The 13,624-nt window shown below is 32.2% G+C and overlaps 1 protein-coding gene across 3 annotated transcripts in view; it reads left to right on the top strand.

Moving 5' to 3' along the window:
• The window catches only part of LOC129217194 (histidine protein methyltransferase 1 homolog), a 70,648-nt gene extending 63,579 nt beyond the window's left edge, over nucleotides 1–7,069 (top strand). For all 3 annotated transcript variants that reach the window (XM_054851458.1, XM_054851457.1, XM_054851459.1), the window contains 3 exons: nucleotides 1,888–1,986; nucleotides 5,734–5,849; nucleotides 6,957–7,069. In XM_054851458.1, the coding sequence (XP_054707433.1) occupies nucleotides 1,888–1,986; nucleotides 5,734–5,849; nucleotides 6,957–7,000 (259 nt within the window). In that variant the 3' untranslated portion in view covers nucleotides 7,001–7,069. The remainder of the gene's footprint in view (nucleotides 1–1,887; nucleotides 1,987–5,733; nucleotides 5,850–6,956) is intronic.
• The last annotated feature ends 6,555 nt before the right edge of the window (nucleotides 7,070–13,624 follow it).

The following is a 13,624-nucleotide window of genomic DNA, read 5'->3' as shown; positions in this document are numbered from 1 at the left end:
GTAAGCCCACCTGGTATGATGGCCAGGGACGCCAAACATTGCCGCGCCGCTTCCTTCACAGGGTCGGTCTTGTGCGCCGCCATGGAGTCCATAATCAACATTCCACTTGGTTGGAAAAAAGCGCCTTTCCTTTTTCTCCAAACTTCGTTAAACCAGTCTGACATCAGGGCCTCATTCATCCACCCCTTCTCGTTGCAGCGGATGACAACGGTGGACGGGAAAGACTCCTTCGGGACCGTTTTCCGCTTAAAAATCAGCATAGGCTTCAGCTTCTCTCCGCTAGCCGTGCAAGCCAAAACACACGTGAATGATGTTTTTTCATGCCCCGTGGTTGTAATGGCGACGCTCTTCTCACCGGTAGATGTGACAGTCCTGTTGGGAGGGCAGTCGAAAGTCAAAGGGACTTCGTCCATGTTGATAAGCTGATGAGGCTGAAAGTTGTTTTCTTTCTTCAGCTTCTCGACGTAGTCTAAAAACTTTTTTTTCTGCTCCATCCAATCAGCTGGAAGACTCTGCCCCACAGTTGTTCGCTGCCTGACGGACAAATGATTCCGCTTCATGAATCTGAAGCACCAATTCGCGTTGCCTTTGAAGTTGGAAATATTCAAATTAGCAGCGATGCACCTGGCTTCTATTCGAATCCGGACAGTCGAAACGGAAATTCCTTTAGCTCTCTGCTCCACTACCCACTTCTTCAGGTCCCGTTCTAAATCCGGCCAGTGAGCTGATCTTCCTCGTCGGGCACGTTTTGTCTTCGGCATCGCTTCGATCGTTGATTTTTCGGACCTCCAACGCCGAACACATCTTTCATCAATTCCGAATTCCCGGGCAGCAGGACGATTTCCGATCGCTTCAGCCTTAGCGATAACTTCCAACTTGAAAGCTGCAGTGTAACTCTTAAGTCGTTTAGTAGGAGCCATTTCAGATGAAACTCGATGTAAAAACTTTAAGAAAGAAAAGAACGCACGAACGACAGCAAAAGCGACGATGTGAGTGAATAAAATTGGGGATGGGAGACGGAGAAACAAGTTTTCAATTAGTAGGTCACTTGACCACCCCGAGCAACCCACTTTGTTGAAAGGGGTGATTCCCCTTTAGAAAACTGGAAGTTCCACCCCCCTCCCCTGCTAGTCTTGCTAACAAGCTCCTTTCCTTGACCCTCCGTCCCCCTTCGCTTCGATGAGGCTTCCTCGCCGCTCACGTCATTCAGCGCTCACGTGGTTTAGCGTTTCTCTCTATGGTGCAACACCAGCAATCGCTGACTCACCTCCCCTCATGGCTACCCCTCTTTGCTTTGCTTGTCGCTCATTTCGCAAAACGAAAGGGAAAAGTGTGGCGCCATCTATTGGTAAAATGTTCAACTTTTTTGCAAACTCGGATTTTTTTTAAAACTTGATCGGGGAAAAAAAAAAAAACACTATACCCGCCGCTCCCATTATATGCGCCGCATCCACATTTTTGAAACTTTTTTTCTTGTATGCGCCGCGGCGCTTAATCCCGAAAATACGGTAACAACAAAATGTATGCATTTTAGAAAATTGCTTTTACGTTAAGGAATACTATTATTTTTTAAGAGTCTTGCATTCAATGTTATTGCAAATAGTTTTTTTTTAAATAATTTTTCTTGTATTAAGATTTGTAGTCTGTCTGCTTTTCTCTCTTATATTTTATTCAAAGATCGTTGAATGTGGAACTTACATAAGTTTTCCTCTTTTTTTAACGTTTAGACTGTTTTCAGCCTTCTATGCTTCTGATTAGTCCATATTGACTAGAATCTATAGCAAAAGTGAAAGAATTCCCTGCGATCTATAACTGCTGTTTTTAGTTAATTAAAAATATTTTTTGTTTTCTTATAAATATTAATCTCTTTATGCATGCTTTGACGAGGTATGATGTAATACTTACCTCCGAGACCATATATGACAAAGCATCCATGAAGAAACTATTGGACCTTATCAAAAGCTCTTTGAAGGCGACAGGTATTGTGTATCCTTTAATTAAGTAACTTGTTTCATACTCATAATATTTTTAGTTAATGCAGTAGTATTTATTTATAATTTGTGTGTAATATGACTAGATAATATAAAAAAAGGGGGCCCTTTCAAGTTAAGGTTAAAATAACTACAGTAGATATGTACTAGCGATGACTTTATGATTATTTTTGAATTTTCAAACCCGACTGATTCTCATTCTTGTGTCAAAAAACTGAGCCCAAGTGAGTCTTGGGTCGAAAACTAAACCTACCCCAGTCCTATAAAATTTAGTGAAGTGTTAGTTATTGGATTACACCAATTAAGTATGAGAGTTTTTGTTGCAACTTCAATTGGTTCTAGCGAAGTTTTAAAGATTTCTTTCAATTATTGATGAAAAATTTTGCATTAACTTTTTTTTCTCTCAAAATGCTCCACTTTTAAGATCCTCTACAGTATGGTACATTATAATACTAATAGCAAGCATCAGTGGCGGCTTGTACCTTGAAAAAGTGAGGGGGCCAGATCATGGGTGCACTCGCACTCCTCCCCCGCCCCCAAATCGGCTTTTGAAAAAGAAAAAAAAGGTTTTTTAATGTTTAAACTTTTTAAAATAACTATTTTTGTTGATTAAATAAAATTAAATTCCTTCCAAACAAAAGACAAGCTACAAAATACTTAAACTGCTAGGTAAATCACGAAAGATACAATCTCATGTTTATGTCCATGATTGCCGGCAGTGTGGTGCAGTTTCAACCTTAAGTTTCAAAAATAAGATTTATCTAATCAGAAAGGGAAAAAGTGCAAAATATTTCACGAAAATTATTAATCTCATTTATATCCAGTGCGTTTTCCGGCACTGCATTACGCCTCCCTTGCATCACCGGTAAGGGGCTGCGAGGGAGGCACTTTTAGCCCCTGGCTTTTCAAAATAAATAAATGAATTTTGAAAAGCAATATTAATATAATATTTTCAATAGTAATATTATTTTTATTTTTTTCTCAATACCTAGTCATTTTGAAAGAGTAAAATTAATTTTATTTTAAGCAAGGCCAAATTACAAAAATGCAAAAATATTGTAATCAGGGAAATATGTAAAAATTATAAACTAAATAGCTGTAACAAAGATGAAAATACACCTCAGTATTCGCTTTAAAATAAATAACATAAAAATAAATAAACTAAGTTAAAAAAAAATGATACATGAAAAAACTAGTTAACAAAATTCTTAGTTATTTACATGCGGGTGCTCCCTTCTGCGTATGAATTTGCTAGCTCCCATGGTCCGGATTCAGAACTTTTATGCTAATAATAAAATAAAATCAAACTCTTTTGATGTTCTTCTGATTATTGATTACTTGGCACATTCTCTTTAAAACTACATGGGCAGTAATTTAAAACAAATAATAATTTCTGTGTAAGAATGGGAAGACATTTTTTGAAAAAAAAAAAAAAAAGATCTTGTAACGATACATGCACACACATACATACAACAGTGGCGCAACTAGAAAATAATTTTTAAGGAGAGGGGGGGGGCACAATAGGAAAAAAATCTCATCGATTTGATTAGCTCATCAGATCTCTCAATTTTGAAACATTTAGTATTAAAAACGCAATTTCAGGCGATCTTTGGTGATGTTAGGGGAAAGAACGGTACAGGGGACTCCGGGGAAATTTGTAGAAATTGAAACCTTAAAACGCGATTACAGTAGAAGACCGTTATAACGCCTACCTATATAACACAATTCTTTATAAAACACACAACTTTTCAGAAGTAAACAATAGGTTTTGAAGTTTAAAAAAAATCCCTCTGTTTTGCTTTGCAAGCATTAAAATTGTAAGGCAAATCAAATTTTGAAATAGTTTCTCATCTTTCCATCTTAATTCAAAGCTTTTTAAAGGAAAATTAGTACTTACAGTAAATAGAAAATACCAGATGGCTCTTGAAAATGCAGCTGTTATGCAAACCATGAAGCTAGCAGAAGTGCAGGATTTTGATTGTGTAACATATTGATTTGTGAACAACTAATTGTAATATTGGTGCTTTAATACTCATTGCAGATAAAACTTATTCTGAAGTGCTAATATATAGATATATTTTGAATATTAGTTTCAAAATTTGTGAAATGACCTATATAATGCAAAAACCTGTATAACGCAAAAGCTCTGGTCCCAAGGTGTGCGTTATAACGGTCTTCTACTGTATAGGCCATAATTATTGACGTTAGTTTCAGAAATGGAGCTCTGGGACTCTCCCCGATCATTTTTTTTTCTTTTTTTGAAAAATAAATAGAAACCAATTCCTTCTCCCCTCTCCATTTTTTCGAAATTGTAGTCCCAAAAACGCAATTGTACAAACTTTGAAGATTTTTACGAGAATGGGTTCTTGCGAATTGCTTCCCCTGGAATGTTTTTCTAACTTGAAGTCCTGAAAACTAAAGCACAATATTTTATGATATTAAAAGGGGGTTCAGAGAATATTCCACTTAAATTCTTTGTATGTAGGATTTTTATGTAGGTATTTCCCTGGAAATTTTGCGAAATTGAAGACCTGGAAATGAAAGTTAAGATTTTCCGTAATGTTTTTGGTGGGGGGGATTTGGAGAAAAGACTCTTTTATTTTCAGACGAACTTGAAAACAGAAGCTAAGAAATAGGGCGGGGACAAATAGCTAACCAACTAGCTATAACTATTGAATATTTTTAATTCAAAGATTTCTTTTTGAAAGAAATTATTTACCATTACATTATTATTTTTTTTTTTTTTCAAATTAAAATCCAATATCGTCTTCGATCTACCGAGGAAGTTCTGTTGGGAGAATACTTCCTAACAAAGCTCTGGAGAAAAAGGGAAAATGTACCAGCCATGGGACAAATGTCATGTGTTACGACCAGTTTTGGGCCGATCTTTCTTGAAGGAAAAGTTAAGAATATTAATCTACACATTTCAGAGAGAAAATGCAACAAAATAAAATTTTAAAAATATTTCCTGATCCTTTCCCCTCCCACACATACAATCCTTTTTTTTTTAATTTCAAGCATGCACGCACAGAGAAAAAAGAAAAAAAAGGAAATTAAATAAAAAGTTATAACTTATTGTCTGAAAAAAGTGAGGGGACCCAGGCCCCCTCTGGCCCCTCCCACGAGCCGCCACTGGCAGGCATTTATCATAAATAAACGTTCATGAATGCTTTGTTTCAATCCTTTTTCAAATTTTTCATTTGAAGCAAATATCAATTAAAACATTTTGATATTCCTTGAAAAAAATGATTTCATGACATAAAAAATACGTAAACAAATGACAAAAATTGAATTTTGTGTGAGTTGTTTTCCCCATGTGATGCATATTTTTATATCAAGAGTGAAATCAATTAAATAGGAAAAAATCATTCATATTACAAAAAAATCTCTAATAGAAAAAAAGAAAAAAGATGTAATTTAATGTTTAGTTCAATACTCTTTAGTTGTTACATAAATAAATATGCAGAATAATAGTCAGATGATTTTTTTTTAATTTTTAATGTTTATTTTCATTTTATGCTGATGTTTACCAGCATAATAGCCTTCAGTATTCTGTTGTATTGAGTAATATCAGCTTCTTACTTTTAAAATTTATTTTTATATTACCTTTTCAATGTTGGGAAAATGCCCCTGAACACTTACTTTGTTGATATTAATACTAGTGAGTATAAAGGAATCCTTAAGTGACATAAAAAAAGGAAATTTTTTGATGCAAAAGAAATATTTTCTTAATTGTTATCAGTTATCTTGCAGCAAAAACTCATTATTTTGGTGTAGGAGGCGGCATTATTGATTTTGAAGACCTCCTAATGGCTGATGGAACTTTTGAGATATCTGATGTTCACAAGATTAAAGCAGGTATTTTTTAAATACATTGTTAAAATTTATAATAATAATAAATTGTTAGATTCAAAATGCCAAAAAAAAAAAACTTTATTGTTTATAAACTGCCCATGAGAAGAGACACACCTGCAGAGTCAGATAAAATCTCATAGCTTAAAAATTACGGAGAAGTCCCTGAATCCCTTCAGCCTAAATTCACCTGATAGCCTAAAAAAATATTTTAAATACTTCAGTCCCAAAAATTATTGAGAATGAGCCTCCGAACTCTCTCTCTAAAGTTCATGCTTAGATGTTCTAAATTTGTGTTTTAACATACCAATTTCGGAAATTATCAACGAAGAATCTTACTTTTACCTCAAGAAACACATCCTAAATGTTTTAAGACTTCATCTTAAAAATAAATTATTTTTGTAGGAGAGGCTCAAAGCAACCCCTCCCCCCCCCCCCCCCCCAAGTCACTCAAATTGATTTTCTTTAGTAAAATTAGGCTATACTATTGAATTTTAACATTACTGATTTTAAAAAAAGCAACAACTAAAAATATGAGGTATATCCACAAAAATGAGAAAGGATAGCCGCCGTAAACTCCCCCTTTCTAATTCAAAGTTCTTTTTTTCTGAAATAACATGAAAAAAGACTTTTTTTTTTGTAATCAATTGTCATAAATCAATCCATGCTGTAAAAATTAACTTTTCAATCTATCATTAATTTCAAACTCTGAAAAGTGAGGGGCAAAACCCCTTTACCTTGCGAAGTGAGGGGACAGTTGCTCCCCTTATCAGCCGCCTACGAGTACAGCAACAGTAATATCCAACATATGTGCATGAAATCGTTTATAGGTTTCGATTAAACAATTTCTCAATTTATTCAGGAAGTATTTTTCAACGTGGAAATGCCGGTCCTCGTAACAAAAGAATGTAAATCTGAAATAAAGCATAAATAATTTTTCAAAATGAAAATAGCTATTAAATATTGAAACCCCTTTGTGGCTTCCTGTAATGGGTTATGCGAAATGAAAATTGTGATGTTCAAAATGTGTTTGAAAATATGTTGTGTCATTTATTGCTTACTTGTTTATCTATTGATGCAGTTTTGTTTATATGCTGGTTCATTTTTCTATAGGTGTTGAAAGACAAATACTGAAATTGAAATTTAAAGGAAGTTAATTTGTGTCTTGTAAATTACAAATTACTTGCACTCATTTGAAGCGTTGTATTAAATTCATTTTAAAAAGAGCTGTTTTTTTAATTTACTACTCAGTTGTCATACGGGTACAACTGTCCTTTGCCACTGTGCGCTTCCACTTTTGCACCTTCTCTCATTTATTAGCATTTTATATTCATTGTGGTTAAATCTTTCCTTCAAAAAAGGATAAGTTTAGAAACTGGTCAAAATATTATTAAATGATTAAGAGCAGTATTTCATTTGCAATTTTTTTCTTTGAAAACTCACCAGAAAACACAATGTCAAGAAAACTCGGATATCAGGAAATACAAAGTAAAAAAAAATCTATTAATTATGGACTCAACCTTGTTAATTTTTAGTTTGAAAAAAGATTTTAGTAAAACACAGAGCATGTTTAGAAGATTGTTTTAATTACTAATTAGCAAATATTTTTGTATGTACAGAAACTAAGTTCACTTATGCTGAGAGCTTACGATAAAAGTTAAAGACAGAAAATAAAGATAACAATTTAAGCATAACAAATTTTTTCTCATCTCAAAATTTTACACAATGTGGTTATCATGATACCTTCTTGCTCTGATATTATCTTCATCTTACCTTACACTTTGGAAAAAAATAGGAAAATTTTTGTCCGAGAGATTCTTTCAGTGATGATATATGCATTATAAAAAGGATGTTTATTTTAATTGTAATGCACCTCTTTTGTAATGTAAACCAAGAATAGAATTTTGACAAAAAGCTTTAGGTTTAGTTTTCATACTTTCTATATGATGATGAACCTACAAAATTTTTTTTTAAAGTTAGGAGTCGGAAAATGTTTGTAGATGACAAACTATTATTAAGTTTAAATAAATATTAAGTGCAACATGGCTTCTGCAGAAAAAAAAAAACTGTCTGCTAGGGTACGGTTGTCTGGACCCGAGTGGAACCCCGAATTTGTCAGATCCTGATCATAAGAATATGAATTTTTACTGCAATCGGGAAAATACATTAATTTAAAAGTTTGTTCAAATGTTCACTAAATAATTGAGAAAAGTTTTTCATCATTAACAGAGTGGCGACAGGAATTGTGAAAAAAAGTTCCCTGACTTTTCCCTGATTTCCCTGATTAAGTTCACCAAATTTCCCTGATTTACGTTACCAATGATAATGGTTTTCTTTCTTTGTTTTACTTGAAATCCATTGTATGTTTGTATAAAATGCAGTATTTTAAACGTTTTAAGTTGTGTAAAGTTGTTGAACTAAAGATATATTTTAAAAAGATGCTACTTTTTTAATAAAATGGTTAAAAAAACATATCAAGTTAAGTTTTTGGAAAAAAAACCCCTACAAAACAGTATATTAAATTTTTCTACATGGAAAGATTATAGAAATTTTTTTAAAAAATATTTTACTTCCAGGAACCACTTAGCATAAGAATTTTAAGAAACTATTAAAATCACTCTTAAAAACATGTGTGCATTTCTGATAGAACTAAAATGTAATTGAATTTATTTTGAACTAAATTTTCAAACAGTATAATAATTGTTGCAAGAATAAAAAGTAATAGTGAAAGCATAGAAGTAATGTAGTTATTCTTATATAACTAATTGACATATTTATGCAAAACAGATGAAACCATTTGACATCCATTCAAAGGGAGCTTTTCTCTAATCAAGAACATAGGTTTTAATGAATGAATACAGCATTTTAACAATACAAAATAAAGATATTTACTTAAGTACACAAGTTAACTCTATTTCAAATGATTTTAGTATGTAACGAAAAAAACTCTTAGATTGCTTTTGTAACAAACAACTTTGAAATGAAAGGGAAAAAAAGAAAACAGAAAAAAAAAAGCAATTTGTTAATTTCAAAACATATAAAAGAAGACTACAACTTGGTTATAAATTAAAAGAATCATTAAAGTCTGAAGGAAAGAAAACCTTTATAATCTGCGGCGGCAACAAATAGTATAATGGCAAAAAAGTTTTTTTTACTGAAAGTTCAATTTTAGCAATTAAATTAAAATTGCGAAGAAGTAATAACTTTTAAGCTTTTATCAGTAATCATTCAAAAACCAAAGATTTCTTCTTGAAATCATAATTACAGTAGGATAATTACTTTAAGACAATGGAATAAAGGCAAAGGAGCTAAGGCATTAACGAAGGTTTCCTCTTTGCCTGTATGGTTGTTTATTTTACGTAGCATCATCCTGTGGTTAATAAGTAAGATTCAATACTTTGACGTTGAGAAAAAAAAAGATGCACCAATATATGCAGCAGTGTATAATCGCACCTCATTAATTTTACTTTTTTTTTAACAGATAATTGGCGGAAAATGCGTAGGGAATTAGAATACTTAATTTTGTAATGCAAAAAAAAAAAAAAAAAACTTCATAAAATCAATTTTCCCTGATTTTTTGATATTTTTTCAAAATTCCCTGATATTTCCCTGATTAATAAAGTTCCCTGACTTTTCCCTGATCTGTCGCCACCCTGATTAATCACATTACCTTTTCTTTTAAAACTGTTGTAAAAATTCTGAATTCAAGAACAAGAGACAGAAGGTAAAGTATCTATAAATTGTACTGTACATTCAGCGCTGTTCATTTTTTAACTAAAAAAAAACAGGATATATTGTTAGAGTGAAAATAATTGTTCATTAATCATTTATGTTTGATAAAGAAGATTATGAAGAGAGATCAAGAGGGAGAGAGAGAAACAGTATAAAAAAAAAGTCTGACAACTTTTTAGTAAAACCGTGAACATCTCATGTTCAGAAGACTTTTAATTGCAAATAAGAAGTATTGGGTAGAAACTGAATTCCCTTATATCACAATAAATGAATTACATAAGTTACGACATATTCAAAAGAAGCATAAAAGTACATTTCGTCTTTCTTAAGAATAGTACACAAAAAAATGCTGTCACATCTTTCTTTGTTACATTTGGGACAAAAATAACTGGAAAAAATCAATGTGAGCATTAAGTGTAGTGAAATTTAGACTTACTACACCGCTAGTAGAAGTGAACTTGCAAAAAAAAATGTCCACAGCCTGAAGTTGGAAAGAAAAACACGTGAAGCATTTTTCCTCATGGAAAATCTGTATTTATTATCCTCAAAGGATTCCTAAAGTTGACGAACAACATCTTCATTGATATTTAAAAACATTTAGAAGAATAGACAAAGATTAGCCGCTATTTTACAACGAAACATTCCGTTTACGAACATGCTGATTCCAAGGAATATAAGGCATTACCGTAACATACAAAAATAGGCCTAAAGGCGTTTTATGACTTTAAAATTGACATCACGTTGTATTACGCCCTGCCAGGAGTAAAGAGCACTGGCAGACATCACGAAATCACGTACAACACATTTTGCGGCTATGTGAGGTGAGAGAGAGAGAGAGCGAAAAAGATCGCTCGAAGTATTTAAAGGTCTTCACATGGCTTTCAAATTAAGAATATGCAAAATACAAGATGTGTTGCCAATGCAAGAAAGTTAAAGATATGTTGCCAATCAAAAAGTAACTCAATCTACAAAAAAATTCTCACGGTTATAAGATACAATGAACTGGTGACTCGGTTCACCCAAAAGTTCATTCTCTTGACTGAGTCATTGCAACCGATCGCACACATGACGTCACAACGTGATGCAATGTTTACATCGAAAAGGGATTGATTCTGCATGATGCAAAAACGTATTTTTAATGTTTTTTTTTTCTTTCAAATTAAGTGATTCTTTCACTTTTTGTGAAAGTTTAAATTAAAAATCTAACAGATGAATCATTTTTTTGAGAAATCACACCTGATTTTCCATGTACTGCATGATTAATGGTTTTGTACACATTAAAAAATAAAATATACACACCATGATCTTATGCAGTGATAATTGATTATTTTAATAGAGGCAAGTACTACATGATTTGTAACATAATATTTATTTTACTATGAAATTTAAAGTATAGTGGGAGAAAGGGAGGTTTCTCAAAGTTAACAAAAAAAAATATTTAAAACATATATAAATAAATAAAATAAAGCAATTTTTGTCTTACAATGATATTTGTTTTATTTCGTAGGTATTAGAAGCAATTTTAAGCAGATAACTTTAAAATAAAATTATTTTTCCTGAAAACTTTTTTTTCCAATAGAATTCTTGATTATTCATTTTAATCATTGCCAAAACAAAAATGAATTTCATAGCAATTTAAATATTTATTGCGTAAATAAAGATACATAAATATCATCATTTGTTAAAACGAAAAGAAAAAAAAAGCTTTACAGCTTCCTCATGCTTTGAATTCCCTTCATTTTTATTCTATCAACCAATCATCGACTTTTGTTACTGCTGTTACATCTACAAGAAGCCATTTCAATTAAAAAATATAAAGCTTTTTGTATATTTCTCAAAAATTAAAAATAATAAAAATTAATTTAATTAAAAAAAACACCCCTTCTCTCTGTAAATATTTGCAACAAAAAATTACTTTTAGCATGGTTAATTTCTTAAATAAAGGATTTAAAACATTTTTAATTTCTCAAAAAAAAAAAAAAAAAAAAAAACTAAAAACAGAAAATTTGAGAAATATTTTTCATACATCAAGCTATCTTCAAATAAGTTTGTTCAAGAAAAATCTCCTCGTTAGTTCAAGATTTATATCTTTATTTCAATTTTTGCACAGGTACTTTTAGAACCATTGGGAAAAAAGGGAATGATGACATTCCCCTTTCATCATATCATCAGGGGGGGGGGGGGAGACATTCCCCTTCTCTAACATTTTTTGAACAAGAAAGGTTTTTTCCTCAAACCTTACTTTCAAAAAATTTATTTTGCAGTACTCATTAACTTATTTATTTGACAATTATTTCTTTTTAAGAATTTTTTTACTATAGACTAAGCATATATTTGTTCTTTCTTAAAAGTATTTGTTGTAAATAGAATGAAAAGAAGCTAACAGCAAATTATTCTTATTAAAATAATGCAAGCTTTACCTGGTTCTATCAATAAAATTAGGTTGCAGTGTTGGCAATGTCTCACTTTCTTAAAATTTTAAAAAGTTTATAAGAAAAATTGGAAAAATACCACTGAGGATATTTTCTTAAAATGAATTCTTGGGAAAATTTGCAAAAAAATACCGACTTTACTGACAAAATTTTGAAAAAACTGACCAAGATTAAGAACACTGACTTGTACTGACCAGTTTTATGCCCTATGCACTGGTTCTGAATCATACCTCCTTGAAAACTAATTTCCTTTTCAGTTTTTATTTAGCTTATGCCTTTATGTACATTTTTACAAAATGCATCAGTTGTCAGACTAGAGAAAGCAAGTAAAAGTAACTTTTTTTTATTATATCATATTACTGCCACATGCAGAAACGAAGCCTATTCTCCCCGAGTGTTTCAACACCAAAAAAAAAAAGCCTCCAGCATTGGAAGATTTAACAGTGCACGTCTATGTCAACACATCGAATTTTCTAATAACATGCATCATCATCAGGGCCGTCCCCGCCCCGGGCGCCACGAAATGAGGAGGCGCCGCAAGGCACCCCTCATTTCAACGAAACAGCCCCAATTGCATAAAATTAGGGGCGCCGCAAGGCGCTTCTTCATTTTGTGTATCATAGATACACAATCATTGCAATGATTCTCTATTTTTTCCTAGAGCACGACAATATTCCTCTCTCGGAGTCTCCAAAACATTCGTTTCCTTTGTATCAATGAAGCAGATACCATTTCTAAGAATTTAAGTGTTTAAAATCAAACAAAAGGTGCTTTTCCTTTGTCTAGTTCTCACCAAATTTGCTTGAATTCTGCTCCTTCGTGCAATGACGTACCATAAAAAAGTTTCAAGTTCAAGGGAGCACATTCAAAAAACAAAACAAACAAAATTGATCGGATAGGAAAAAAGGTCAAAAGCTGTCTGGTTAAAATTTTGAAACTTTTAGTTTTAAAAACGCAATTTTAGCCTTAAAAACGCGATTATAGGCCATGTTTATTGACGTTACGGTAAGGGAGGGAGCTCAGAGACCGTTTCCAATAGATTATTTTTTTTAAATAGATTGAAATTAATTCCTTCTCTCCCAGTGAATTCTCGAAATTGAAGTTTCAGAAACGCAACTTTAGACAAACTTTGAAGATTTTATGAATAGGAGGATCTGGAGCATTTCCCTGGTCCCCCAAATTGTTCAAAATTATGGTTCAAAAAATTTAAACAATGTTTTATGTTCAGGGGCTATTCAACTTAACGTTTTGTAAGTGTAGTTTAAAAAACCCATTGCTTGTGGTATTAAAGAAAGGCGGCATGGGGACTCTTCTACGAATATTTTCTTAAACTCAAGTCTTACAAATGCAATTTGTAAGGCCATATTTTGTAATATTAGGGCCAGTGATTTTTCGAAATTCGAGCTCCAAAAACGCTATTCCTTTGTAAATAACATATTGGAAAGCTAGTGTTATGTTCGTACAAGTAAAACAAAACAAAACTCTTGAAAAGTATCATTGGATGAGTCCAGATTGAAATTTAATTTTGATGTAATTTACTTCGATAAATACATTTTCTATTTATAATCAGCAAATTATTTATTCTCGTTATTAGTTTGATCAATATAAAAAACCAAC

Source organism: Uloborus diversus, chromosome 2, assembly GCF_026930045.1.
Source record: "Uloborus diversus isolate 005 chromosome 2, Udiv.v.3.1, whole genome shotgun sequence".
Taxonomy (NCBI): Eukaryota; Metazoa; Arthropoda; class Arachnida; order Araneae; family Uloboridae; genus Uloborus; species Uloborus diversus.
The sequence above is the reverse complement of the archived record's forward strand: the minus strand, read 5'-3'. Positions and strand labels throughout refer to the sequence as shown.